This window comes from Nerophis ophidion, linkage group LG05, assembly GCF_033978795.1.
Source record: "Nerophis ophidion isolate RoL-2023_Sa linkage group LG05, RoL_Noph_v1.0, whole genome shotgun sequence".
Lineage (NCBI taxonomy): Eukaryota > Metazoa > Chordata > Actinopteri > Syngnathiformes > Syngnathidae > Nerophis > Nerophis ophidion.
The window spans coordinates 51,082,278-51,109,777 of record NC_084615.1 but is presented as its reverse complement, the minus strand read 5'-3'; the positions used below and the strand labels follow the sequence as shown (position 1 = coordinate 51,109,777).

The following is a 27,500-nucleotide window of genomic DNA, read 5'->3' as shown; positions in this document are numbered from 1 at the left end:
ACTTTTTTGACCACTCCGTGGACTTCACCATGTTGCAAATACACCATTGACCATCTACAAGAAGCTGAGCGTCACAGTCTTTTTCAATCAGTTTAATTGTTGCTTCTAATCACATCTACGGGTGTTTTCAACACCTGATTGAAAAGACCTTATTCAAATTATTTTCTTAAGTGTTATGATCTTCAAGGGGTTGAATAATTTTGTCAATGAGATATTAATAGAAATGACACTGTTTGGTATGTTACAAAATATAATGTTGTAATTCAAGTTGCATTTGTCTATTTAATGGATCTTTATTTGATATGACTATAAACAAAATACGGAATAAATGTCCAACTTGCTGAAACACCAAAATTGTGTGGGGGTTGAATAATTTTGATCGGAACTGTATATATGACGTAATGTGTGAGAAAAGTAAAGCGATTTGAATACTTTCCGAATGGACTGTAGAGGAAAAACAGAAGCTGACGACTGAAAGATTGTCATGGCCACCCTGCATCTTTAAAAACAACACTTAAACATTTCACCAACATTGACTTAGATTCATTGGATTACATTTTTTGATATAGTGGCAGATGACAAAACCAGTTATTAATAAAACATGTTCATACTTCTGTTATAAAAGTAACCTGTCCTTTTTACATCAGAGCACATCCTTTCTGTTTTGTAACTTTTTCTGTATTCCATAGGGGTGTAACAGTACACAAACATTTCGGTTCGGTACGTACCTCGGTTTAGAGGTCACGATTCGGTTCTTTTTCGGTAAAGTAAGAAAACAATAAAATGTTAATTTTTTGGTTATTTATGTATCAAATTTGTAAACAATAATTCTGCCCACGTTAATCCACATTAAACTGTCTCAACGTCTTGCTCAGATTAAATAAAATTACAAAACTTTTCTTCTACATATAAAAACTGCTACATTAAACAGTTTCAAGTCAACTCATCATGCTTAATTTATTACAGCATTTGGGAAGCCTGTAGTTGATTTTTATTATGTAAATGTTATATTTGTATCAACATGTGATAGCAGGCACCCTGCCATTCAAAACTAGGCTGCTACATTACTAATGATTAATGTAACTATAGCTGAAAAAAATAGCACAATAGCAATAGGAGAGACTATTCATCCCTGAACACCATGGAGTTCATGTAGGCTTTATGATGCACTTACATTATTATATCAACTATCAGAGACAGAAACTCTTCATTGAACATAAAGTCCTTTTTTGCTGCTTCAACACTCACCGATCAACACTGTCCGTAACACACCCAAGCGCACACGCACACACACACACACACCGCAAAATGAGCTAACGTTACGCTTAAAGCTAATTAGCCTTCACCTTAAGCCAGGACTGCTAGTGAGCTGAGCTGCAGTTTGTTTCTATAAGATCAACGGGCTCATTGTGATGTTAGTAGTAGTTGACTTGGAAGTGTTTAGTATAATTTGGGGAGAGTCCGCTGCTCACCTGCTAAACACATATCTGCTCAACGCTGAAGCGCTGACTACATGCGCTCTGAATATGCACTGCTGATTGGCTGTTACCGCTACGGTTGTAACCAATCAGATGGTTGTGTGGGTGGGACAATGCTGGGTGCTGTTTAGGAGACAGAGGCAAAACGGAGCGGGGCAGCTTATTAAGACTTTAGCATAGGTGGCTACATCATATGTTCGTGTGAAACTCTTTCGGTGGTACTCCGCACCGAACCGAAACCCCCATACCGAAACGGTTCAATACAAATACACGTAACATTGCACCCCTAGTATTCCAGGTGGAGGAGTTATCGCATAAAATGACATTTCTGTTTTTATGCAGAGGGAAAAGCGCGTTAAATTACATGTCTTTTTTGGCATGTTAAGGAGCGATCGCATTAAAATAAATGTTTTTGTTTGCATTTACTTTAGTGATTGCATTCATTAAAGGCCTACTGAAACCCACTACTACCGACCACGCAGCCTGATAGTTTATATATCAATGATGAAATATTAACATTGCACCACATGACAATACGGCCTTTTTAGTTTACTAAATTGCAATTTTTAATTTCCCGCGAGTTTCTTGTTGAAAACCTCGCGGAATGATGACGCGTACGCGTGACGTCACGGACTGTAAGGAAAAATTAGCGATGCACAAAAACACGGCTAAAAGTCGTCTTTGTTCATGCCGTAATTACACAGTATTTTGGACATGTGTGTTGCTGAATCTTTTGCAATTTGTTCATTTAATAATGGAGACTATAAAGAACAATGCTGTTGGTGGAAAGCGGTGGATTGCAGATGTCTTTAGCACCGAGACCCAGCCGGTGTTTCTTTGTTTGTTGCGAAGCTTTAACACAGAGCGGTCAAGCGAACATGTTTTCTCTACGTCAACCAGCATGTTTTTTAATGGGGAAATTGTGATATATATCTTACCGGAGAATTCATTGGATTATTCGTCGTCCTGCAGCAGCTGTTTAAAAGGCAGCTGTGAGCTTGGCTCCTTGGCTTCTCTCTGAGGCACTTCGTGTCCACCGCAGCCACCCGAGCTCGAGGTATGTCTTTACAATCTTTAAAATCTCACTAAAACACTATTAAAACAATAAGCAGATAAGGGATCTTCCAGAATTATCCTAGTAAATGTGTCTAATTACATCTGAAACGCTCACACTGCCGCCGCTTTTTTTTTCTAGTCCTTCACTATCAATATCCTAATTCACCACTCTTTCATCCTCGCTCAAATAATGGGGAAATTGTCGCTTTCTCTGTCCGAATTGCTCTTACTGCTGGTGGCTCCCATTAAAAACAATGTGAATGTGTGGAGCCCTGCAACTTGTGACGTCACGCGAACATACTTCCGGTAAAGCCAGGGTTTTTCTATTAGCGACCAAAAGTTGCGAACTTTATCGTCGATGTTCTCTACTAAATCCTTTCAGCAAAAATATGGCAATATCGCGAAATGATCAAGTATGACACATATGATGGACCTGCTATTCCTGTTTAAAAAGAAAATCTCACTTCAGTAGGCCTTTAAATGACAAGATTTTGTTTGCATGTTGAGAAACGGTCAAGTTAAATAAAAACCTATTCTTTGCATGTTAACGTTAAAGTTAAAGTACCAATGATTGTCACACACACACTAGGCGTGGCGAAAGTATTCTCTGCATTTGACCCATCACCCTTAATCAACCCCTGGGAGGTGAGGGGAGCAGTGAGCAGCAGCGGTGGCTGCGCCCGGGAATAGAAAAGCGATCACATTCATTAAATGAAATCTGATTGCATGTACAGAGCAATCACAATCGTTAAATTCCAAGCCTTTGTTTGCATGTAGAGTGATTGCATTTTCTAAATAACACTTGTTTGCATGTAGAGGAGATATCACATTCATTAAATGACATCTTTGTTTGCATGTGGAGAAGCAATTGCATTTGTTAAATGACTTTTTTTTGCTTTTTATTGTTAAAGTTGGTGACATGTAGATGTGGAGAATCGGTTGCAATACTGCTCTAGCTAATTCCCCCTTCCCAACCACTGCAAACTAAACATTGTCCACAGAAGAGGATGCAGTCACATGACTGGCACGGTGCGCCCGCTCAGTAGGATTGTTGAAGCTGCTGCTCACCTTGCCCTTTTGTTTGAGAGCCTCGATGGTGAGGCTGCCGGCGCCGATGTCCACAATGGTGCCGAGCTGGAAGCCGTCAGTCGGGTGAGGCGCCCACACAGGCTTGCCATCATCCATGGTGTTTTCTTTAGCTTCTGCAAAATCAAGGCAAAGTCAGACGCGTCTGCCAATCCTAAATTCCTACTTCCCGTTTGTCACGGGGCGCTTTCAAAGCACGTATTGACCCGATTCAAACTCTGCCACCTCCATGTCAGCTAATCAATTAGACGCTCATTGATTGGTGGTGATGATGTAACGTGATTTGATGAAAGAAGATTTTGAGAGACAAGTGGTCACATGATCCTTCTCCAGCGGGTGAGCTGGAATCTACCCCAGCTGTGGACCACTGGGCATGCCCAGCCTGGCCAATGTTCTTCTGCTTCGTTAAATCCATGCCATGATATCATCAGCTGATCCAGGGTTAAATCTTTAAAGCGCACTGTTCAGTGGACGGCATCAATGTCCTACTTGACAAAAAGCTCATTGTTGGACCTGTGAGCTTCTGTTGATGACTCGTGTGGGCAGAACAATCCATGAGCTCAGACTGACCACGCTGGGGATTCATTCTCTTCACACTTCCTGTTTGGCGAGGACATGTGGCCATCTTGTCCACCGATGACATGTGTCAATTATCTTTACACGTGATATAATTTTTCTGCCAACGCAGCACCGTAACCACGCCCCATCACCAGCAGAATAATGTCACCTGACACATTTACACAAAACCTTAGCAGAATCTCCTTATCATACCTTATCTTATGGGCACTGCCAGACCACAATATTAGGTACAGATAACAACTGCCATCCTCATTCATTGACTAGGCTTGGAGGATAAAACAAGAGCAGGTGAGGCCGCTAGTTAGTGCGTTGTTCATTAGCCAGCATCACATGACACCCTCGCTCAAAACGACTAAAGTATTGGGACACCACAAGTCACTGATGTCCAGAGAAACTTACACACCAAACTCATCCAGCAAGTCGGAACTCTATTGATGACGTCGGCATAATGCCATCCCTGTTGCTATGGCAAGCATGATGTCACTCCAGAGGAGAACATCTAGCATCACATGACCATCAACATCATGTTTGACTGACAGGTGCTCAAGGCAGATGTCGGCCTACTCAGTCTTACACACAGGAAATAAAAACCATCAGACATGTTGAACAAAAGTCAGCCACAGAACAATAAACACACAATGACCAGGACTTTGACCGAACAATTTCCTGCTGGTGGGCGTGTGTGCGTGTCATGTAAAGTTCCAAGAGTGAAACAAGAGGATTTATTGGACCAACAAGGTTTGCATTGAGATGTTGAGAAGCTTTCAGACAAAAAAGTAAAATACCTATTATGTAATGATGTAATGAGAACACACAACCAAGCAGCAGCCTGACTGATCTTTAACCCTCAATATGCGAATGTTATCATCATCATCATCATCAAGTCACGCTGAGTTGACGCACTTTATTCCCAATAAAGCAAGATGTTTAATGATGACGTCCATGTTTAAGTGTGCATGAATGTTTCATAGTTAGAATGAAATAAGACAAACGTGCCTGTTTTAAGTGTTTTACCACAATGCACCGCAACATTTATCTTTAACACTCCCTCAGTAAACGAACACTCTCTGTTTTACGTTTGTTGAAATACAAGTCAAGGTGCACCTGAATGAGGTCTGAAATAATAAATAAAAACGTGTCTTATAGCCATCATTGATTTGAAAAAAAAAACAGAATAATACAAAGTCAATCATTGTAATAGGAAATAAAAGTAAATGAAATGAACAGTTTTAGTAGTGAGGTAGTGTTGGCTAGCTCCATGGCGAGAGTGGTGTCAGGCTCGGTGTGAGGCCGGCTCTCGGTGCTCCTTAGCCTGCTAGCTAATATCGCAAACTTCGCTGCCCTGCTTGCCGTCGTTGTCACCGCTGAAACCCCCGCCAAGCTTCTTGTCCTACCTTTTAGTGCGAGCTGACTCCCAACGACAACGAGCCAAGTGAAGCTCCGGGAGGTTTCCGAGGCTGGTCCGTGCTCGCTACGGCAGCCTGGGCCGCACTGCTCTGTGTGTGCCCGCCTTCAAGGCTCCCAATCCCGCAGACAACCTGGGAAAGGCTGAGAGGATCGATCCCGATATCGACAACACCGATACAAAGGGGAGCGTCCGTTTTGGTTTATTTTTCACTGCTTTGTTCATTTCTACAAATATGTTTGTTAGGTTTATTGGCAACACTACATTTGCCCTAGTGTGTGAATGTGAGTGTGAATGTTGTCTGTCTATCTGTGTTGGTCCTGCGATGAGATAGCAACTTGTCCAGGGTGTACGCCGCCTTCCGCCCGATTGTGGCTGAGATAGGCACCAACACCCCCCGCGACCCCAAAGGGAATAAGCGGTAGGAAAAGGATGGTATTCATACGTTTGTTATACAGCAGGGGTCACCAACCGTTTTGAAACCAAGAACTACTTCTTGGGTACTGATTAATGCGAAGGGCTACCAGTTTGATACACACTTAAATAAATTGCCAGAAATAGCCAATTTACTCAATTTACCTTTAATAAATAAATCTATATAGATTAAAAAAAGGGTATTTCTGTCTGTCATTCCGTCGAATAAATGATGAAAAAAACACCTAATTGAAGGGTTTAAAAGAGGAGAAAACAGGAAAAAAATTAAAATTAAATTTTGAAACATAGTTTATCTTCAATTTCGACTCTTTATAATTCAAAATTCAACCGAAAAAAATGAAGAGAAATACTAGCTAATTCGATTCTTTTTGAAAAAATTAAAAAAAGAATTTATGGAACATCATTAGTAATTTTTCCTGATTAAGATTAATTTTAGAATTTTGATGACATGTTTTAAATAGGTTAAAATCCAATCTGCACTTTCTTAGAATATATAACAAATTGCACCAATCTATATTTCTAACAAAGACAAATCATTATTTCTTCTAGATTTTCCAGAACAAAATATTTTAAAGAAATTCAAAAGACTTTGAAATAAGATTTAAATTTGATCCTAAAGATGTTCTAGATTTGCCGGAATATTTTTTTTGAATTTTAATAATAATAAGTTTGAAGAAATATTTCACAAATATTCTTTGTTGAAAAAACAGAAGCTAAAATGAAGAATTAAATTAAAATGTAATTATTATTCTTTACAATAAAAAAAAAATACTTGAACATTGATTTAAATTGTCAGGAAAGAAGAGGAAGAAATTTAAAAGGTAAAAAGGTACAGAATATGTGTTTAAAAATCCTTAAATCCTTTTTAAGGTTGTATTTTTTCTCTAAAATTGTCTTTATGAAAGTTATAAGAAGCAAAGTAAAAAAAATAAATGAAATTATTTAAACAAGTGAAAACCAAGTCTTTAAAATATTTTCTTGCATTTTCAAATTCTATTTGAGTTTTGTTTCTCCTAGAATTAAAAATGTCGAGAAAAGCGAGACCAGCTTGCTAGTAAATAAATAAAATGTAAAAAACAGAGGCAGCTCACTGGTAAGTGCTGCTATTTGAGCTATTTTTAGAACAGGCCAGCGGGCTATTTATCTGATCTTTACGGGCTACCTGGTGCCCGCGGGCACCGCGTTGGTGACCCCTGTTATACAGTATTTGTCATGGAAATCACATATAAAATGACACAAAAGCCTATTTTACACAAAGGGAAGTTCTAAATCCAAAAACATTGTATATATTATATAATTCAATGATTGTTCCATATTTAACATATTGTAATAATGTGTGGAGGAGTGCATGTAAATCATCCATTCATCCATGTCCTACCCTTTGTCCCTTATAGGGTTGCAGGGGTGCTGGAGCCTATCACAGTTGCACACGTGCGGAAGGCAGCCTGGACACCCTGGACAAGTCACCACCTTATCACAGGGCCAACACAAATAGACAGACAACATTATTTACACCCAATCTTCCTTTTGCACAAAAGAGCCGCAAGATTCATTACTGGAATTGTAGTAATCTAAGCTACAAGTTCCTTAGCTAAGTTACAGGGGAAGCTATTCTAGAGAATTGTACCAAGTTACACTACAAGCTACATGGCAAAAGTAGCTTGCTACACCAAAGATACATTTAATGGCATTTTTTGTCTATGAGCCCACATATATAATATCAATGTTAATGTAACTGAGAGTGTACAAATGGACACAATAAGGGTTCATTACTATTAACTATCTGTCATTTAGTTGGAGATATATATTCGTTGAGTTTGCCTTTTCTTTGGCCCACTCCTATAATGGTATTAATTTTCTCTACCTGCAGTAAAAAACAGCATATATCTATATCTTGACAAAAACAATGACTTGTGTGTTGTTTGGAAACAGTTGGTTATGGTTATGTGCAGTAAAACTTTTCATGAAGTCAACTCACCTTAATGTGTGTTCCTAAATTTTTGTTGGGCTTATTAGATGAAGAGAGTAGTTATGATTTTGGTTTACAGAGTAAACAAATAAAAACTAAGTTTTTGGGCTTTTTTTTTTCTAAACAATTGGTCTACACATGGCCAAGGATACACATTATTGTGGGTTTCCTTCACGTCATTTCCATTACTAAGGTAAAAATCTAATCTGCAGGGGAGAGACCCTCTGCCATTTTAAGTGTGTTTCTTATTTTTTTTGAGTCTTCAGCATAAAGCGTCCCTCTGTCTCCGACTCCCTCGTCGTCATGTGACATGAGTGCATGTCTGTGATGATTTTGCTTACTAGTTTCGATGACCCACCTTATTTTGCCTCTGATTGGCCAGTACGTAATGTTTCGCCCTAACCTTAGCCAATTGTGACTTATCATACGAACACCAACGATCATCATGGATTTTTTCTGCATGTATGGATGTTCCCTTTCATCCAGATCATTTGTCCATATGTTTTGGGCATGGATTCGGAGTCCATTTTCTCTCTTTGTAGTTTGAAGGTTGATATAAGTTATCTAGCTCCATGTGTCTAAAAGTAGCTAAGCAAAAGGAAAAGTGACTCGTTAAAAAAGTAGATAAGCTACCATCAAGCTACTGGAAAATCTAGTTAAGCTACGTAGCTTACATTAATGTTGTTTGTTACTGCCTGTCACTGTACGCAGGGAACCCAATATTCAAACAGTAAAACATTTATTGAAATATAAATACCTGGTAGAATATAACATCTTAAAAATCATGGTCGAAACACATAAAAAATACTACCTAACAACATTCAAAACAGATTTGTTAAAAAAGAAAGTAATTATAATCTAAAAGGAACTGAGCTGTTTAATAAATCAAGATATAGAATATGGACAATAGAAAGAAGCATTTCAATCAAAGGTACAAGTTTATAGAAATAAAACAATCTCAATCTCCTACTGCATTTCAAAAAAAAAATCATGATGATAAAAATATGTTTTGGTGTATTTTTTGTTTCCATGTTTAATTATGTTGTTGCTAGTTATGAAATATGGAGTCTCTCGGTCCCTCGGGGGCAGGGCGTTGCGTTTTTCTGACCTTGTGGAATGTTGTCTCTTTCTGACTTGGGGGCTGGCTGTCCCCTGCTCCCGTGCCTTGTCCTCTCCTAGGTGCGTGCCGCTGGCCCTGCCGTGCGCCACAGTGGACCCAGCTCTTGAGTTCCTGTCGCTGGCCATCCTGTTTGCGTAGGGCTGGTGCTCCCTTGTTCCCTGGGCACCGCACCTGCTATTTAGGGTTGGGCCTTCTGGGTAGCTGGGGCCGCAGTTTGGCTCCCGAACACAATCAAAGACAAATATATTGTGCATAAAAATTCACATACATACTCATACACGCAATTATTCATACACATTCATTCATACATGCACACAATGGTACTTTCCCCCTTACATAGGTACATAGGCTCCCACATACTGTACATACACAAATACAGTACATACATACACACTCACGGTACATACATCCATATGCACATTCACTGTACAAACACACATTTACACATACTGTACATATACAAACATAAACTCATGCATATAATCATGTTTCCTCCAACATATATTAACGTATTTCCCCTAGGGCAGTGCTTTTCAAATATTTTTGTTATGCCCCCCCTACCCAGGAAAAAATTAAATATTTTGAACACCCCCCACCAATCTCCACTATGCCATAAATAGTAATTTGTCAATAATATTGTTATAACTATACCTTTGCAAAACATTGTAATGTTATTAACATGAAAGGAAACAACACATCGGTCTTTCCTCGTCTCCCACTGTGGTTACTGTGAGGCCAAGTGCTACATACGCTTCATCATATTCTGGTACAGCAAAAAAAAGCATGTTCCCTGAGGTCACACGCGCCCTCCTTGGCACCGCACCACGCACCACCAGGGGGGCCTGTCCCACTATTTGAGAAGGACTGCACAAGGGGAAACTGGGTAAGACGCGGCACACAGACAAATCTTAACCTAATTGTTACTATAACAATCCATAAGGTTAATATTCTTCTCTTTCTTACCCTCCATTTATCTGCTTTCTTTTGTAATTCAAGTTATCATGACATATATGTATTGTTACATTTCAAACAATTGTCTTGTTGATAATAGAGGTAATTGGTATTATTATTCATTATCAATAGTGCTATTTCTATTGGCATTTGTATTGCTCCAATTATAGTGTAATAATGTTCATTGTCATTTCTGTGTTTTTAATATTTTCTTCACTGACTGCTTCTTTGCTATCACTTTTCGTGTCATATTTGTACATATCGTAATTGCTGACATTGTTCTGTTGTTGTTGTTGTCTCTCTGCCGTATCCCCTTCTTGTCCATGCAATGTTCCCCCTGTGTCTTCCTTGTTTTCTCTTTCCCCTCCTGCTCTGGTCCGACTGCGCCAAACATTAATATAAATTAATAAAATAAAGTCAAATACGAAAGGGAATAAGCGGTAGAAAATGGATGGATGGATGGAAAGTCAAATACAAATAAGGCAACAAAAGAACTATCCCACACTTCTTTTTTGTAAATTAAATCTGTACAGTTAATAAGGGCATCTACATCGACAATATAATTTGCCCGAGGAGCTGGACAGGACACAAAAAAAGTAATTTTGTGAATATGGGGCAGATATAAGTTTTAACTTTTTTCTGCTTATTTTCATTCATCTTTTTTAAAAAAAATTTTTTAATGTTATGGTGATTTTTTTTAAATTTTTTTTTACCTTGAATGAAAGACAAAATAATATTTCCAATATATAAAAAATATCGTTGAATGATAAGTAAGGAATACTGTTTTTTTTTTTGTTTTTTTTACCTTGAATGAATGAAATAAAAGAATAATTCCAAAAAATAAAACATATCGTTGAATATTAAGTAAGGGAATACTTTGAAGTCTTATTCTAACGAGAGTTAAAAGTATTTTTTGATTGTCTTAACTTATTTTGCACGAAACGTGATACATAGTCGTATTATTTGTACTCATATAGTTGTAGTCATATACAGCAGTGGTTCTCAAATGGGGGTACGCATACCCCTGGGGGTACTTGAAAGTATGCCAAGGGGTACGTGAGATTTTTTTTAAATATTCTAAAAATAGCAACAATTCAAAAATCCTTTATAAATATATTTATTGAATAATACTTCAACAAAATATGAATGTAAGTTCATAAACTGTGAAAAGAAATGCAACAATGCAATTCAGTGTTGACAGCTAGATTTTTTGTGGACATGTTCAATAAATATTGATGTTAAAGATTTCTTTTTTTGTGAAGAAATGTTTAGAATTAAGTTCATGAATCCAGATGGATCTCTATTACAATCCCCAAAGAGGGCACTTTAAGTTGATGATTACTTTTAAGTGTAGAAATATTTATTTATAATTGAATCACTTGTTTATCTTTCAACAAGTTTTTAGTTATTTTTATATCTTTTTTTCCAAATAGTTCAAGAAAGACCACTACAAATGAGCAATACATTGCACTGTTATACAATTTAATAAATCAGAAACTGATGACATAGTGATGTATTTTACTTCTTTATCTCTTTTTTCCAACCAAAAATGCTTTGCTCTGATTAGGAGGTACTTGAATTAAAAAAATGTTTACAGAGGGTACATCACTGAAAAAAGGTTGAGAACCACTGATATACAGTATAGTTAGATTGTTCACTAATGAGCTTGAAACGTTTTAAGTACCGGTAACTTGGTATTGAATCGATACCCATATTTGCAGTATCGCCCACCCCTGCTGGGATCCTGGCGCCGTGACGTCACCAGCTGGGAAACCTCTTGAGTGTTGGCCTGTGGGGGGCGCTATCCGTCTACAGTTACGAAAAATGTTGTATAAAGTTTGTGTAGCCAACAAGCGCCATGATTGCTACCAAGGACGTTATATTTTCTTTATTCATTATTGACGTATTTATTGCCATTTTATTTTGTTTATTTTAATGAGATTTTCAGTTAACTTTATCATCTATTATTACACCCCAAATTTGGTCTATTTTACTAATTCAATGTCCGTCTATTTGTATTTGTGTTTGACATTCTCTTCTACCGCTACTGAAGAGCATTCTTTAAGTTTTACTTAGATTCAAAGATAGTCGGTTTTTGTCAAACCATCTCTTTAATTTATTAATTTCTTCTGCTATCATCTGTATTAGCTTGTGTTCTCTCCTGAACAAAACACAGACGTTTACCTGGCACAAGAGGCTGTAATCGGTGACTCTCCGGTGTAGAACTGTCACTTCCCATTCTTCTTTCTTGATTGTGGGGAAAGTAATGTAAAAGCTTTCCACAATTCTTGCAGCCCCAAGCTGCGTAACTGGGCATTTTTCCACGTCGAAAACCTAACTAGGAATTGCCGCAAATACAAAGCAAAGCTATGTTGGTGGCAGTCATGGCGCCCTGAAGTAATGGGAGTGATTTTTGACCAATCAAAGAGGTCGCCTGAAATATACACGACAGTTACTATAATTAGTTAACTTAGTTAAAATACCAATGATTGTCACACACACTAGGTGTAGTGAAATTACCCTCTGCATTTGACCCATCCCCTTGTTATACCCCCTGGGAGGTGAGGGGAGCAGTGGGCAGCAGCGGTGGCCACGCCCGGGAATCATTTTGGTGATTTAACCCCCAATTCCAACCCTTGATGATGAGTGCCAAGCAGGGAGGTAATGGATCCCATTTTTATAGCTTTGGTATGACTTGGCCAGACTTTGAACACACAACCTACCAATTCCATGGCGGACACTTTAACCATTAGGCCACTAGTTTAAAAATAATTGTAATAAGAATACGCCAAGAAAAATAATCAAAAGAAAAACATGCTAATAATAAATCGTTTCATGATAGCCTATACACTATAATAAGAATTGTTGGCGTCAAATCTTTTAATTTGCCACTCAAAGTCTTCTGAAGTTTCTGTTTTTGGACAGAAATGTAGTATTTTCAACATGTTTGCTGCTGCACTAAACGGCGAGTCACTTATGTTGGGTTAGGAGTCTTATGGAATAAAATGAAGAATAAAATAGACACCGTTTCAAGCGCTAATCAATAATAATCACGGCAGTCATGTGTGAACAATTCCTTTCTTCTAAAAATCTTCAATAACTTTGAAAAAATACAAAAACCTGTATTTTTGCATACTTTTAATAACACTGCACTCTTGCAAAACGCAGGCACGCTCGCAAGACAGGCACTTACACAGACACACACACGGACACAAACACAGACAGAGTAAAGACTTTTCTTGTGAAAACAGGTGACGTGAGGAAAAGGCAGGAGGACATATTTGCACTTGACGTTTATTGGAAAGAGTTAAAGGTGGAGAATGGATTGAGTGCAGCAGCATCTCAGCAGCATTCAGTCCAACAAAGTTCAGGGGGTTACAGGAAAGTGTGTTTGACCATCAACAGTTCCACCAGGAGATCCATCAGTCTCTTTAATTTCCGGCTCTTCAGAGGAAGCGGACAAAGCATCCAACTCCTTCTTGTCCACTTCCTGTCGTTCTTGGATGTGTAAGATCAGACTCCTGATCTCCTCACGCTTGGTCTTCATCCTCTGCTGAGGGAACCAGTCCAACAGGTTGATGGGTAGATGGAAGCTAGCAATGGGATTCTGAACGGAAAGACAACACAACACGTCCAAAAATGGTCGACAAAAAGAAGCAGAGGCCAACATTGCTGCATTCTGAAATTTTAAAACACAATAACCATCAATTCATACAATTCAGTAAGTACTGAATACTAGGAACTCTGTGTACCTTTTTTTTTAATATGTGAATTTTAAAAGCATACTACGGTTTAAAACAAGCACAAGAGTAATAACAAGGAACATCACAATATGTACTTTGCTCTCTCCTACTTGTGTATAAGTACAACTGCAACACATTTATGCATTCAAAAGACTAAGCGTAAGTACACCATTAAAACGTACTTCTTTATGAACTGGAAACACTGAGCGTAAGTAAACACGCCTAAAGTTATGTACCTAAAACACTAAGTGTAAGTATATAAGTGTAAGACACTTATGCATGCACTCAAAAATAAGTGTAAGTGCATAAGTGTAACTAAGACTTAGGGTCTGATCTACATATGGTTTGCGTGCATTAAAACCTGTACAAACTTGATAGCACACGCAAAGCTGTCTCTCCTAAACTTGCGCATTACATTTAGCACATCTGTCTTCATGAATATGCAGAATATATTTTGATCATTAGAAAGGCCACAATACTTAGAGATGATTTTAACACAGTTTAATTTTTTAAGAATAAAACTCAAGAGCGCTATTTTGCGTAATTATTTAGCACGTATTAAAAGTACGTGCAAATTGATAGTTACACACACCGGTTATGAGAAAGGAGGCGATTGCGCAGCAGCTTCATCCTTACCTATGCTTGTCAACATATCTGGAATGTCAAAAATTAAAAGTGTCAGACATTGTCTCATCAAAAAAAATATTTTATCATTTCAGAGCTGCTGGATGACTTGAGGAGCTTATTAAAATGGATTAAATTGATGCGTTTTGGTGTCTCCTGGTGTTTTGTTTTTAAATTACGTTGGGTTTTTTTAAAAAGCAGTTACATTAAACTATCTCCTATGTGAACAAAATATTTCTCGCAATATGAAATTTCTTCTTCACATTTGTAGTTAGGGACGCAGCCTCTACCATTAGCACGTCTTCAGCGCAAAAAAAAAGAAGTGGTTTACATTGTTGATGCACTGCTGAACTGCTTCTAAAAGGCCCATGAAAAGTAGTACATATCTGCTGCTTGTTTGAAAACAGCAAAACGCCACAGGAAGGAGAACGAGAACATGAATGTGCAGTATATGATCGAGTGTCTCTGTGGTGAAGGCTGCATAGTATACGCAATATCCTCATTTACATAAGGCGGTCTGCACCACCTTACAATTGCACACGCAGTGTTAGTACTGTAGATCACACGCAACATACCCACTAACTGTACTCACATTTTTACAGCTTTCACACTCTGTTTTGTGCAAGGTATTTGGATCTTAGTAGGTCAGGCCCTAAGTACACAAATGCAAGTGTAACACTCTTATGCACTTAAAAGGCTAAGTAAGCATAAGTACACACGTCTAACAACATACACAATCATAACACACTTACGCAATTAAAAGACTAAGTGTAAGGACACATTCTACTACTAATACATATTAAAATCAGGCCAATACATCAATTAAATGTTTTCCATAGTTTCAGGTAATTTGATAAATGGTTGCAACACTTTGCTCGAAACAGCTTACGGCCTTTGTACGTCTCTCCTGGCATTTAATGACTTGCACCATCTTTTTATTTTACAGCTTTTAAAAGCCAGCTCGTCAGTGTAGGGTGCCATCACATAAAAACGCACGATTGTGTTAATTGTAATGTTTCACAGTTAACATTTCAACTATGGAAGCTCTGACAGCTGCGGACAGAGTCCGATTTGCCCACAGTATGTTCTAGCTTCTGAGCCCCTTAAGTGTAACTACATAATTGTAACACACTTATCTATGACACATACTCACTCACAAAAGTATACAATTTTATCACACTTATGTGATCAAAAGACACAAGTGCACCAATTTGGACATGGCCTATTGAATAGATAATTGTAACGCATTTGCTCAACTGAGTAGTATAGTACACGGTACGTTGTGGTAAAAATACACCGTATGTTATGGTTAAAGTACATTGTATGTTATGGTAAAAGTACAGCATATATTGTGGCAACAGTACACTGTATGTTGTGGTAAAAGTACACAGATTGTTGTAATAAACGTACACATTTGGTTGTGGTAAAAGTACATTTTAGCACACAGTGGAAAGTGAGATAAAGGCTCACCTGGAAGAAGCTCTCCACATACTGCAGGATGTAAACGCCACAGTCACTGAAGTTGTCCTGCTGAGGTACACGAGGACTGGAACCCTTCATTACGTCCTTCCCAAACGAGCGATGGCTGCCTTTGCGCGCCTCCCACTCCACCTGCAAGTACCTAAAGCAAGCGCACACCACAGGGTCAAAGACCCGATCGAAGTCACCCAAACTTGCCCATGACAGAAAGCTTCCTGCTCACTCTCGTAGAGTTCTGACCACTGTGGAGCGAGTAGGACCACGCAGGGAGTCCATAATCAGGATACAAGGTCTGTGAGGTCAACAGAGTAGTTTTTAAAACCAGCACCACCTGCAGGCCAAAATGAGGAATTGCACCCACTTACTGTTTGCACAAGTCGGCTTTTAAAGGCGAGGAGGGGTTGGCGGCGAGGGCGTCTTCTGTTGGCGTGCCGTCATCACTGCACTCATCCTGAATCCCATTTCAGAAACAAGGTTAACTTTGTCTTGCGGCCCTGCTGGTCAAGTGGGGGAAAAATAAGACGAAAAGAAGTACCTGACTGGAGCTTTGGTCATCAGAGCAGGTGGAAGCGTGCTCGCCTGTGTAACTAACACTGATTCTGTGCAACTCACCTAAAAACAGCAAAAAGTGTCCAGTCAATCAAAAGTTACTGATTGATGATGTAGTGGGTCGCACAGCTGAGGACTCACTGAGGTATTGTGGTTCAGGCCCCTTGGGGGCAGTGCTGGAAACCCCAGACACCGCTTGCTTGTCGAGTGGGAATAGGACATCAGAGCGAGAGTCCTCCGATTGCCCGTCTAGCAAATCAGTGTTTGGGGACAGCGGACAGCAGTGATCCGGTACGTCCTCTAATTGCCGGTTACTAGTGGGGGTGGCGGAGCCAGGCTCGTGCAGTGGAGGGTTAACGCCAGGGAAGCATATGACTGCCAGGTACCAGTGCGACCTAGAAAGCAACAAGTGATGTCAGGGTGCAGCATACTCCTCCTTGCTGCTTGGCAGGTCAAACTCACGACTCGTTGATGGGAACAAAGATGAAGTCCTTCTGGAACAGATCTACATGTCGTGTCCACGTCTTCACCCTGTTGTGCCGTCTCTTGTGGATCCTGCAGACACACCGAGTGAAAAATTGAAAAGCTTATGTGCACCGACGAGAGGCCATTTTCATGTGCATACTGACGGAAGGCTGGTAGTTTCTGGAAGGTTCCTTCTCTCCCTCTGGTTCAGTCGCTTGTAAAAGAAGGAGCTGAACACGTGGATTCTTTGAGCGTCTTCCTTTTTCAACTTTTCCAGAACTAAATATCTGCAAAGCACACGTTAGCAAGAAGAAGAAGAAGAAGAGTACTAAGTGTTAACCAACTTACTTTAAATAAAAGTCGATGATAACATCGTTGAGGAATTCCCCATCGCTGAGGCAGTGGAGGTCCTCGTTCGTCACCGATATGCCTCCTTTGGCAGGGGGTGGGGGGTACACCATCAGCCTGCAAGACAAGCGACATCATCAGCATGCCAGTTAGCTTCCTACCCATGCTAGCAAGCGTCCAGCCAATGCCTGACTCACTTCACCACCAACCCAGAAAAAGTGGGCTGGAGGTCGGCCATGTCCTCGTCTTCATCGTCAAAAAAGGTGCTACTTTGTCGGCGGGCGGCCGTACGCGTACGGAAGGCCACGTGGGTGGGCGCCGGAAGACACATCCGGCTGACCTGTTGATATTGGACAACCTTTAACTGAAGAGACAACAACGGCGGTAAGACAGCAGAGGAAAAGAAGAGCAATAGACTTGTGGAAGCATGAGAACAACAACCTCCTTCTGCTTGGATGTCTTGTTGAAGTTGACCAGGCGAGTGTTGGCCTCCTCAAAGGGCAGCTTCCCGGGGAAATTGCTGCAGTTGTTTTTCCTACCAATCTCGCCCAAGATTTCTTCCAGGATCATCTGCTCCTTCATCTCCAGGCCGTCCACAAAGATGAGGACAATGTACTTCTCGTCACAGTCTTAGAGTGTGGAAAGAAATGTCCATGATCCTGTTCGCTGGACATTCCATCTACTATCTCCTCTCGTACTCACGTTCTCCGGCACAGTCGTACCACTGGCCGCCGCACTCCTGCGACATGTTGAGCTGTGTGCGAAGGCGGGCGCACTCCTCAGATGTGGTCTGGAAGAATAAGACGGGAAGCTTGCGTACGCTGCACCATTCACAGCTGATCAGCTCCGAGGCCTGAAGGTCCACCTTCTCTGTAGTGTCCTGCTCGGCTCCTAGCAAAGACAGCGGCTCAGTGCACCGTAAAGTCAACATGAGGGAAAGTGTGGCAGATGCCGCCTCTACCTTCCATTTCAAGCTGAATGCGCTCCACAGAAAACTGCAAGACAAGAAGACCAACAGGGTCAGAGCGGATGAGAGCAGGACAGTTGGATGCTGTTGGAGAACACTCACGATGACAGGCTTCTTCACCATCCTACGCAGCGTTCCCACTCGTACACTGCGACACTGCAGGATGATGCTGTCACACTTGCTGGACTCCACTTTAGAGCGCTTGCTTCTGGGAGAACACAGCTGCGTCTGCAACTGCAGTAATGAACAGAAAAATTAGTTTGCTTGCTATTTCGTTGTACAATGTACAATGCAAATAAAGACACATTCTATTCTACTCTACAACTACTAGTAGACATTCTATTCTACTCTACAACTACTTGTAGCAACCAGCAGAGGCTGCTCATCTGAGAAAGTGAGCTTGACTTCATATTTTCTGTTGGGATGAAGAAAAAAATCAAAGTGAAGATACCACCTGGTCTTTTATAATGGGTCCTCGTGGTATCATGATCTTCAGGTTGACGTCTTCGAAGAACTCGGCACTGAGCTCCTCCTGCTCGCTGCAGCTTTTTACAGCCGCCTCCACTCTGCCACAAGAGGGTGCAGGAGAAGAGTGTGCCGAGTCTGCAGGTTGCGGGGAGATGCTGTCAAGCCTGTTCACACTTCCTGTGCTAGCGTTGTCCATCTCGTCATCGCTGGACAAGACAACTGCGGATTGCAGAAGATTTTGTTCTTATTTGACGTTCACCAGAATTTTCCATAAGCACAGCTACTTCATTTCACAATCACATATAAGCCCCAGTCTGACGCTTGGCATGATGGAGATGGCTCCAGACGAGCACCGCATAAAAAACACGCAAACATGCTGCCTCTGAATGGGACACTTTGTTCTTCCTAGAAGTATGTTATCTTGCAGTGAACTTAGCACATTCAATAGTCCCCATGTAGGCTACGTAGCAGAACGTGAGGGGCTAACTTGGAATAATGGCGGCTGAGGAGCATCAAGTAGCGTTGAAAAGTAGTTCCCAGACCAAGGTAAATGTTGCCATGGTCATTACCAGTGAGTGTACAATGACTGTAACAAATTACTTATTGAAGTACAGCTTGTGAACTTTGTCCCCTCACTAAGACGTGTTTTGTGCACAGATAATAAACTTACAGCATTACAGAGTTAGACCAACATGTACCGGTAATTGATCGTAGCGTGGTACCATGACAAAATAAAAGCTGCCACACCTTACAATGATGTGACAATGACAAAAAGTAAGACGCACGCAATTCGGTGGAGTGGAAGCATCATGTCTACAAAATAGATGTACTTTGAAGGGTTCATATTATGATTTTTTTCTACATTCAAAACACTTCCTTGTGGTCTACATAACATGTAATGGTGATTCTTTGGTCAAAATTGCGCATAGATTATGTTTTGTACACAGCGTTCAAGATGCTTTTTGAACGTCTCTTCAGGATGTGCAATTTTGTGGGTGGTCTTATTTACGTACCTCCACTTAAACAGCGTTTTCTCCCCGTCAGCCAAGTTATAGTTCTTAGTGCTTCCATATGGAGTCGACTGATGGATATACAGTCGTGGTCAAAAGCTTTTGACAAGAACATAATGTCATGGCTGTGTTGAGTTTCTAATAATATCTACAACTCTTATTTTTTTGTGATAGAGTGATTGGAGATCATACTCTTTTGTCACAAAAAACATTAATGCATTTTGGTTCTTTTATGAATTGATTATGGGTCTACTGAAAATGTGACCAAATCAGCTGGGTCAAAAGTATACATACAGCAATGTTAATATTTGGTTACATGTCCCTTGGCAAGTTTCACTGCAATAAAGTGCTTTTGGTAGCAATCCACAAGCTTCTGGCAAGCTTCTGGTTGAGGTTTTGACCACTCCTCTGGACAAAATTGGTGCAGTTCAGCTAAATTTGTTGGTTTTCTGACATGGACTTGTTTGTTCAGCATTGTCCACACGTTTAAGTCAGGACTTTGTGAAGGCCATTCTAAAACCTTAATTCTAGCCTGATTTAGCCATTCCTTTACCACTTTTAACGTGTGTTTGGGGTCATTGTCCTGTTGGAAAACCCAACTGCGCCTAAGACCCAACCTCCGGGCTGATGATTTTAGGTTGTCCTGAAGAATTTGGAGTTAATCCTCCTTTTTCATTGTCCCATTTACTCTCTGTAAAGCACCAGTTTCATTGACAGCAAAACAGGCTCAGAGCATAATACTACAACCACATTGCTTGACAACAGGAATGGTGTTCCTGAGATTGAAGGCCTCACTTTTTATCCTCCAAACATATTGCTAGGTATTGTGGCCAAACAGCTACATCTGTGTTTAATCTGACCATTGATTAATTGATTGATTGATTGAAACTTTTATTAGTAGATTGCACAGTTCAGTACATATTCCGTACAATTGACCACTAAATGGTAACACCCGAATAAGTTTTTCAACTTGTTTAAGTCGGGGTCCACGTTAATCAATTCATGGTAACCCACAGAAGTCCACAGGGACCACAAAAATATATTGGTGTTCTTATATGTGTAAAGATTCAAATCAGTACAGTTTACGGTTGCAGGACATCTTTAGCATGTTGATTCCTTGGACAGACACAAATCTTTGAAAAAAAAGCCTTCAGATATGCTCCTCCATGGCCTTGGAATGACTTACAAAAGGATCTGAAGTTACCTAAACTGACAACTTTGGATACATTTTAGTCTATTTAAAAAGATTTAGAAACCAGTTGTATTGGGCACTGTACATTTTTTTAAATAGTTTAATTACAAAGACATTATATATATTTTTGGACCAATCGCCTGAATTTATGTTATTGTTGTAAGTCATATATATTTTTAACTGTGGTGTGTGACTGTTGCTGTAACTTTCTTTGCTGCCTTTTTGGCCTGGTCACTCTTGGAAAAGAGATTTGAGTCTCAATGAGTCTTACCTATTTAAATAAAATATATTGATATTGATTAGAAATGGCAATAGCGGAGGATGCATGTGCATGTATTGGACAGTGCATATATGAGCCCGGATATCATTCACTACAGCGCAGTCTGCAATGGCGGACTCGCGCTAAGAACTTTGAGTACATTTCTACCTCACATGGAGATATCCACTGATATAACAATTGGAGAAAAACATAAATAATGGGGTAAACAGAAATATAAAGGAAGCCACCCGAATGCAGCTGGAATAGGCTCCAGCACTCCCGCGACCCTGAGAGGGACAAGCGGTAGATAATGGATGGATAGATGGAAGTATAAAGGAAGGCAATAATGTTTTATAAATACCCCCACCATACATGCCTCCATGGTTTAATTTCAAATTGTTGGGGCTTATGCACATCCCAAATACAAAAGAACAGGCACCAATAGGTAAGAAAGGTTGGTTCTGCATAGTACGCCCACTTTAACATAGTCAAGATATATCTACGAACCGCGATCTACAAAATGTGCAATGTGCAAATGTTGCCTTGTTCTAACATGTCAGAGGCTATTTACCTTGGGGATCATTGGTGATTGCTGTAGACTGCTAGGGAAGCACAGCTTCCCCTAAGATATCAATATAAAAAAAGTGGTCAAATATGCAGTTTTGTGTTTAAATTTCATTGACTAAATGTGCGCTAGAATGCGTTCAACATTTGTTCAGAATCAGCGATTTCCGTGACAGCTAACGCAACTTTGTTCTCATTCATTCGGGAGACAAGAGTGGGTTGTTCCACTGCAGTCAAAGTAGACAGTCATTGGATTAATGCTCGGCTTTGTCCCACCCACAGGCCCCGGGCTTCTATGGATATGAATGAGAAGTGGGCTTGGTTTCGTCTGGCCTGCAGGGGCTTCTGCATTAAGATTGGGTGATCTGTCTGAGGCTGAATCCCTGTACAGCAAAATGAATGAATCAGCAGCCTTGAATTATAGACCACTGCCAGAACATCTTTCATGTTTCATTCTGTTGATTTATGTTGATAGAGAATTTTACTAACCGTTAGAATTTTTCCTACAGTTTATCATTATACCATCTGTTATCCATCCATCCATTTTCTTCCGCTTATCCAAGGTCAGGTCGCGGGGACAGCAGCCTAAGCAGAGAAGCCCAGACTTCCCTCTCCGTAGCTCCTTCATCCAGTTCCTCCCGGGGATCCCAAGGCGTTCCCAGGCCAGCCGGGAGACTGAGTCTTCCCAATGTGTCCTGGGTCTTTCCCGGTTGGACGTGCCCTAAACACCTCCCTGGGGAGGCGTTGGGTGGCATCCTGACCTGGCCTTATACCGTTTATTGTTAAATCCCTACTAATTACACATATTTGTACTTTGCATCATCGCCAATGATGCAAATATACAATGACATACTGACCATGCCCCTAACCAAGACCCCACCGCCACAAGTATATTGGCCAGCTGGGGAAAACCCTGCATCAGCAATAAATTCAGCTGAAAGGTGAATTTATATGTCAGTCTGCAGCAGCTGGAAAGAGATGTGAGTGACACCTACAAGACTGAACGGGTACTTACTGGGATCATCTAGGTCGTGCTGGGCTGCACTCTTCCGCCTCCGTCCGGGTGGGTTCCATACGTCGTAGCAGCCGGAAGTGGCGGCAGACCGAGGAGTTGGGCCGTTGACGCTGGCAGCCCGAACAGGTCTGTTGCTGCAAGCCGATGGTTTGTAGAAGTTTTGTTGCAGGCCGCTGCTGGGCGCGGAGGGGGGTCGAGATCGGATTGGTGGTCGGGGGTACGGCAAAGACAGCGTCCCCTGCTGACAGGGCAGACAAGCCGGACTGTTGCCGCACTTGTGACACTTAGTGCCGTCTTCACACGGCATGCTGCACTTTCCACACACGGTTTGGTAGGTGCTCAACGTCTGCCGAGCAAAAGGAAGATACAGCTCACTTGCTGCTCAAGTGTTGCCCCCTGCTAGTTAGCTCACCTGGTTGTCTTCCACCTGGGAAGGGAAACCTATAGAGCTCTCCAACGGTTTCCTCCTTTGTTGGACGCGACGTTTGATGTTCAAGCTCTCGCCTCCTTCGGAGTTACATGGAAAAAATCAACATCCAAAAATGTACATTAAAAAATATAAATTACTATCAATACAATCAGGAAGTTTTTTGTTTTCGCGGCCCAAAAAAACAAAAGGATGCTTTAGGATTCAACCCCCAATAGCATAAATAACCTGCTTGATAATAGTTAATAATAATAATAAATAATGTTTAAGTAAAATGTATAACCTGCTTTAGCAGTAGAGAAAGAATATACCGTACGTTGAAGCTAAGAATCACCCAAACTGTGAGTAACATTAAAAACCTGCTTTGTCCATTAAAGTTAATAATTACACTAAAAACATTACTATAACTCGGAATGTCCCGATCAAAATGTTTGGCCTAAGATGAGATCCAATTTCAAGTCCACGATTCAATACTATCACAATAGATTATAGAAGTGGAAATGTTTTGGCAAGTAACTAAAATTATCCTACGACGAGGTGGCGACTTGTCCATGGTGTAATCTGCCTTCCGCCAGGATGCAGCTGGGATAGGCTCCAGCAAACCTCGCGACCCCGCGGTGGACAAGCGGTATAAAATGGATGGATGGATAACTAAAATTAACATAATGAGATTTTTTAACTTATCCTATTAAATTTAGAATGTGCTAATGTTCTTGTAAATCTGATGATGTATTAAAGTTGTGGAAATGAACGCTACATACATCTTCTTTAACAAAATAAAGAATTTATTACACAAGTACAAACCCCGTTTCCATGTGAGTTGGGAAATTGTGTTAGATGCAAATACAAATGGAATAAAATGATTTGCAAATCTTTTTCAATCCATATTCAGTTGAATATGCTACAAAGACAACATATTTGATGTTCAAACAGATAAACTTTTTTTTTTGCAAATAATCAATAACTTTAGAATTTGATGCCAGCAACACGTGACAAAGTTGGGAAAGGTGGAAATAAATACTGATCAAGTTGAGGAATGCTCATCAAACACTTATATGGAACATCCCACAGGTGTCCAGGCTAATTGGGAACAGGTGGGTGCCATGATTGGGTATAAAAATAGCTTCCCATAAAATGCTTAGTCTTTCACAAGAAAGGATGGGGCGAGGTACACCCCTTTGTCCACATCTGCGTGAGCAAAAATTCAAACAGTTTAAGAAAAACGTTTCTCAAAGTGCAATTGCATGAAATTTAGGGATTTCAACATCTACGGTCCATAATATCATCAAAAGGTTCAGAGAATCTGGAGAAATCACTCCACGTAAGCGGCATGGCCGGAAACCAACATTGAATGACCGTGACCTTCCATCCGTCAGACGGCACTGTACCAAAAACTGACATCAATCTCTAAAGGATATCACCACATGGGCTCAGGAACACTTCAGAAAACCACTGTCACTAAATCCAGTTTGTCGCTACATCTGTAAGTGCAAGTTAAAGCTCTACTATGCAAAGCGAAAGCCATTTATCAACAACATCCAGAAACGCTGCCGGCTTTTCTGGGTCTGAGATCACATAAAATGGACTGACGCAAAGTGGAAAAGTGTTCTGTTTTCTGACGAGTCCACATTTCAAATTGTTTTTGGAAATATTCGACATCGTGTCATCCGGGCCAAAGGGGAAGCAAACCATCCAGACTGTTATCGACGCAAAGTTCAAAAGCCAGCATCTGTGTTGGTATGGGGGTGCATTAGTGTGCAAGGCATGGGTAACTTACACATCTGTGAAGGCACCATTAATGCTGAAAGGTACATACAGGTTAAGCGCCGTCTTTTTCATGGACGCCCCTGCTTATTTAAGCAAGACAATGCCAAGCCACATTCAGCACGTGTTACAACAGCGTAGCTTCGCAAAAAAAGAGTACGGGTACTTTCCTGGCACGCCTGCAGTCCAGACCTGTCTCCCATCGAAAATGTGTGGCGCATTATGAAGCGTAAAATACGACAGCGGAGACCCCGGACTGTTGAACGACTGAAGCTCTACATAAAACAAGAATGGGAAAGAGTTCCACTTTCAAAGTTTCAACAACTAGTTTCCTCAGTTCCCAAACGTTTATTGAGTGTTGTTAAAAGAAAAGGTGATGTAAAACAGTGGTGAACATGCCCTTTCCCAACTACTTTGGCACATATAGCAGCATTGAAATTCTAAGTTAATTATTATTTGCAAAAAACATCAAATATTTTGTATCTTGTCTTTGTAGTGCATTTAATTGAATATGGGCGGAAAAGGATTTGTAAATCATTGTATTCCGTTTATATTTACATCCAACACAATTCCCCAACTCATGGAAACGGGGTTTGTAAACAAAAAAAACTATTGGATCCCATATAAATCATTTGGGTTTTGCCCTCAAAGCCTTCTTGTATCTAGTCTTACTCCCTGACTTTGTATGCATTAACAAAAACACCAAAATAATTGTATTGTAATAATTAATATGTACAAGAAAAAGATCAGATCAATCTAATCACTTCGTTATCATTCATATAACGATAGTATATCAGGTTTGGTTAGGTTTAAATTGATTTCGAGAATGTATACAGTATCAACATGATATCAATCAATGAATATAGTATCAATATGATACATCACATATTTTACATATTGTTTTACAACATGTCCAAAAAGGAATAGGAAGAAGGAAAGTTTATCTACGTAATCCTTCCCCTTTTTCACTTCATAGCAATTACTAACACATACTTTCTTTTCTCAATTTGTGCACACTTTACATCAACGTGTTCTAAATACATACTTTTTCTCATAAGTAGAGAAACCAGTTATGATGCACTTAATGAGATGGATAATATTTACAGTAATCTTTAATAAATTCATGACATTTATCATAATTCTTCTTCTTTGTACATTGTAAACACTTGTAGTTTGAACAGCCTCTTAAATTGGATCATATTAGTACATTGTTTGACTTCTTTTCTTATTAATCCATTCCATAATTTAATTCCACATAATGATATGCTAAAGCAGGGGTCTCAAACTCAATTTACCTGGGGTCCACTGGATGAGGCTGGGCTGCATGCACTTTTTAATGAATTCACCTTCTTTGAAAGGCTTTCCCGCCCTAGCAAAATACTTGCCGACTCCTGCCATTTTTCCGGAAAACACCCGAACATCAGTGCCCCTCCCGTCAATCTCCCAGGGCAATCATTCTCCCAGTTTTCACCTTGATGGCACTGCCTTTAGCGTCCTCTATAACCTGCCGTCTTGTCCACTTTTCCACCATATAAACAGTGTGCAGACCCAGGCACATATTGTATGAAGCTTCTGAAGACCTACTTAAGTGACTGCAAGACATACTTATTCAACAGCCATACAGGTCACACTGAGGGTGGCTGCATAAACAACTTTATCACTGTTACAAATATGAGCCACACTGTGAACCCACACCAAACAAGATTGACAAACACATTTTGGGAGAACATCCAAAACACAACATAAACACAACAGAACAAATACCCAGAATCCAATGCAGCCCTAACTATTCCGGGCTACAATAGGGGGCGGGGTTGGGGGAGGCGGGGGTATATATAGTAGCCCGGAAGAGTTAGGGCTGCATGGGATTCTGGGTATTTGTTCTGTTGTGTTTATGTTGTGTTACGACGCTGATGTTCTCCCAAAATGTGTGTGTCATTCTTGTTTGGTGTGGGTTCATAGTGTGGAACATATTTGTAACAGTGTTAAAGTTGTTGGCTGTTGATCAACTATGTCTTTCAGTCGCTTACTGTGTCCATATATACTGTTTACAACATGTGGCTGGGCTAGCACGCTGTTTGTACAGGTTGAAGAGGACGCTAAAGGCAGTGCCTTCAGGGTGCTATTTTACTATTGCTGTTAAGGTGAAATGTATTTATCCCTGGAAGGGCACTGACATTAGGAGTCTCCCAGAAAAATCGAGGGTATAACAGTATGACGCTGTAAAGCGCCATTCATGTAAAACTCGCGGGCCGCACCAACATTAAATTTTCACATCAAGGTGCGGGCCGCAAAATACCGTCTCGCGGGCCGCGTATTTGAGACCCCTGTGCTAAAGGTTGTAAGTGTTATACGTGCAAACACATTTTTTTTATTAGATTTCTCTCCAAAGTTATATTTCTCCTCTTTTGTTGAGAATAATTTTTGCACATTCTTGGGTAGCGTGTTATAATTTGCTTTGTGCATAATTTTAGCTGTTTGCAAATCCACTAAGTCTTTGAACTTCAATATTTTTTATTTATTAAATTAAGTGTTTGTATGTTCTCG

At 40.2% G+C, this 27,500-nt stretch overlaps 2 protein-coding genes across 5 annotated transcripts in view; both read right to left on the bottom strand.

The window, feature by feature from the left end:
* The window catches only part of LOC133553331 (unconventional myosin-VI-like), a 50,817-nt gene extending 45,063 nt beyond the window's left edge, over nucleotides 1-5,754 (bottom strand). For 2 of the 3 annotated variants that reach the window (XM_061901413.1, XM_061901414.1), the window contains exons 1-2: nucleotides 5,594-5,737; nucleotides 3,603-3,736 (exon numbers count right to left, since the gene is read on the bottom strand). In XM_061901413.1, the coding sequence (XP_061757397.1) occupies nucleotides 3,603-3,719 (117 nt within the window). In that variant the 5' untranslated portion in view covers nucleotides 3,720-3,736; nucleotides 5,594-5,737. Of the gene's footprint in view, nucleotides 1-3,602; nucleotides 3,737-5,593 lie in introns of all 3 variants that reach the window. The other variant, XM_061901412.1, reaches the window with a different exon arrangement.
* A 7,448-nt stretch (nucleotides 5,755-13,202) lies between these two features.
* senp6a (SUMO specific peptidase 6a) overlaps nucleotides 13,203-27,500 on the bottom strand; it is a 37,752-nt gene continuing 23,454 nt past the window's right edge. The window contains exons 8-24 of one of the 2 annotated variants that reach the window (XM_061901407.1): nucleotides 23,175-23,269; nucleotides 22,763-23,108; nucleotides 18,709-18,941; nucleotides 18,357-18,488; nucleotides 18,249-18,282; nucleotides 17,990-18,178; nucleotides 17,729-17,916; nucleotides 17,485-17,651; nucleotides 17,288-17,404; nucleotides 17,104-17,226; nucleotides 16,937-17,029; nucleotides 16,616-16,869; nucleotides 16,461-16,537; nucleotides 16,291-16,376; nucleotides 16,149-16,217; nucleotides 15,917-16,067; nucleotides 13,203-13,686 (exon numbers count right to left, since the gene is read on the bottom strand). In XM_061901407.1, coding sequence (XP_061757391.1) covers nucleotides 13,447-13,686; nucleotides 15,917-16,067; nucleotides 16,149-16,217; nucleotides 16,291-16,376; nucleotides 16,461-16,537; nucleotides 16,616-16,869; nucleotides 16,937-17,029; nucleotides 17,104-17,226; nucleotides 17,288-17,404; nucleotides 17,485-17,651; nucleotides 17,729-17,916; nucleotides 17,990-18,178; nucleotides 18,249-18,282; nucleotides 18,357-18,488; nucleotides 18,709-18,941; nucleotides 22,763-23,108; nucleotides 23,175-23,269 — 2,594 coding nt within the window. In that variant the 3' untranslated portion in view covers nucleotides 13,203-13,446. The remainder of the gene's footprint in view (nucleotides 13,687-15,916; nucleotides 16,068-16,148; nucleotides 16,218-16,290; nucleotides 16,377-16,460; nucleotides 16,538-16,615; nucleotides 16,870-16,936; nucleotides 17,030-17,103; nucleotides 17,227-17,287; nucleotides 17,405-17,484; nucleotides 17,652-17,728; nucleotides 17,917-17,989; nucleotides 18,179-18,248; nucleotides 18,283-18,356; nucleotides 18,489-18,708; nucleotides 18,942-22,762; nucleotides 23,109-23,174; nucleotides 23,270-27,500) is intronic. The other variant, XM_061901408.1, reaches the window with a different exon arrangement.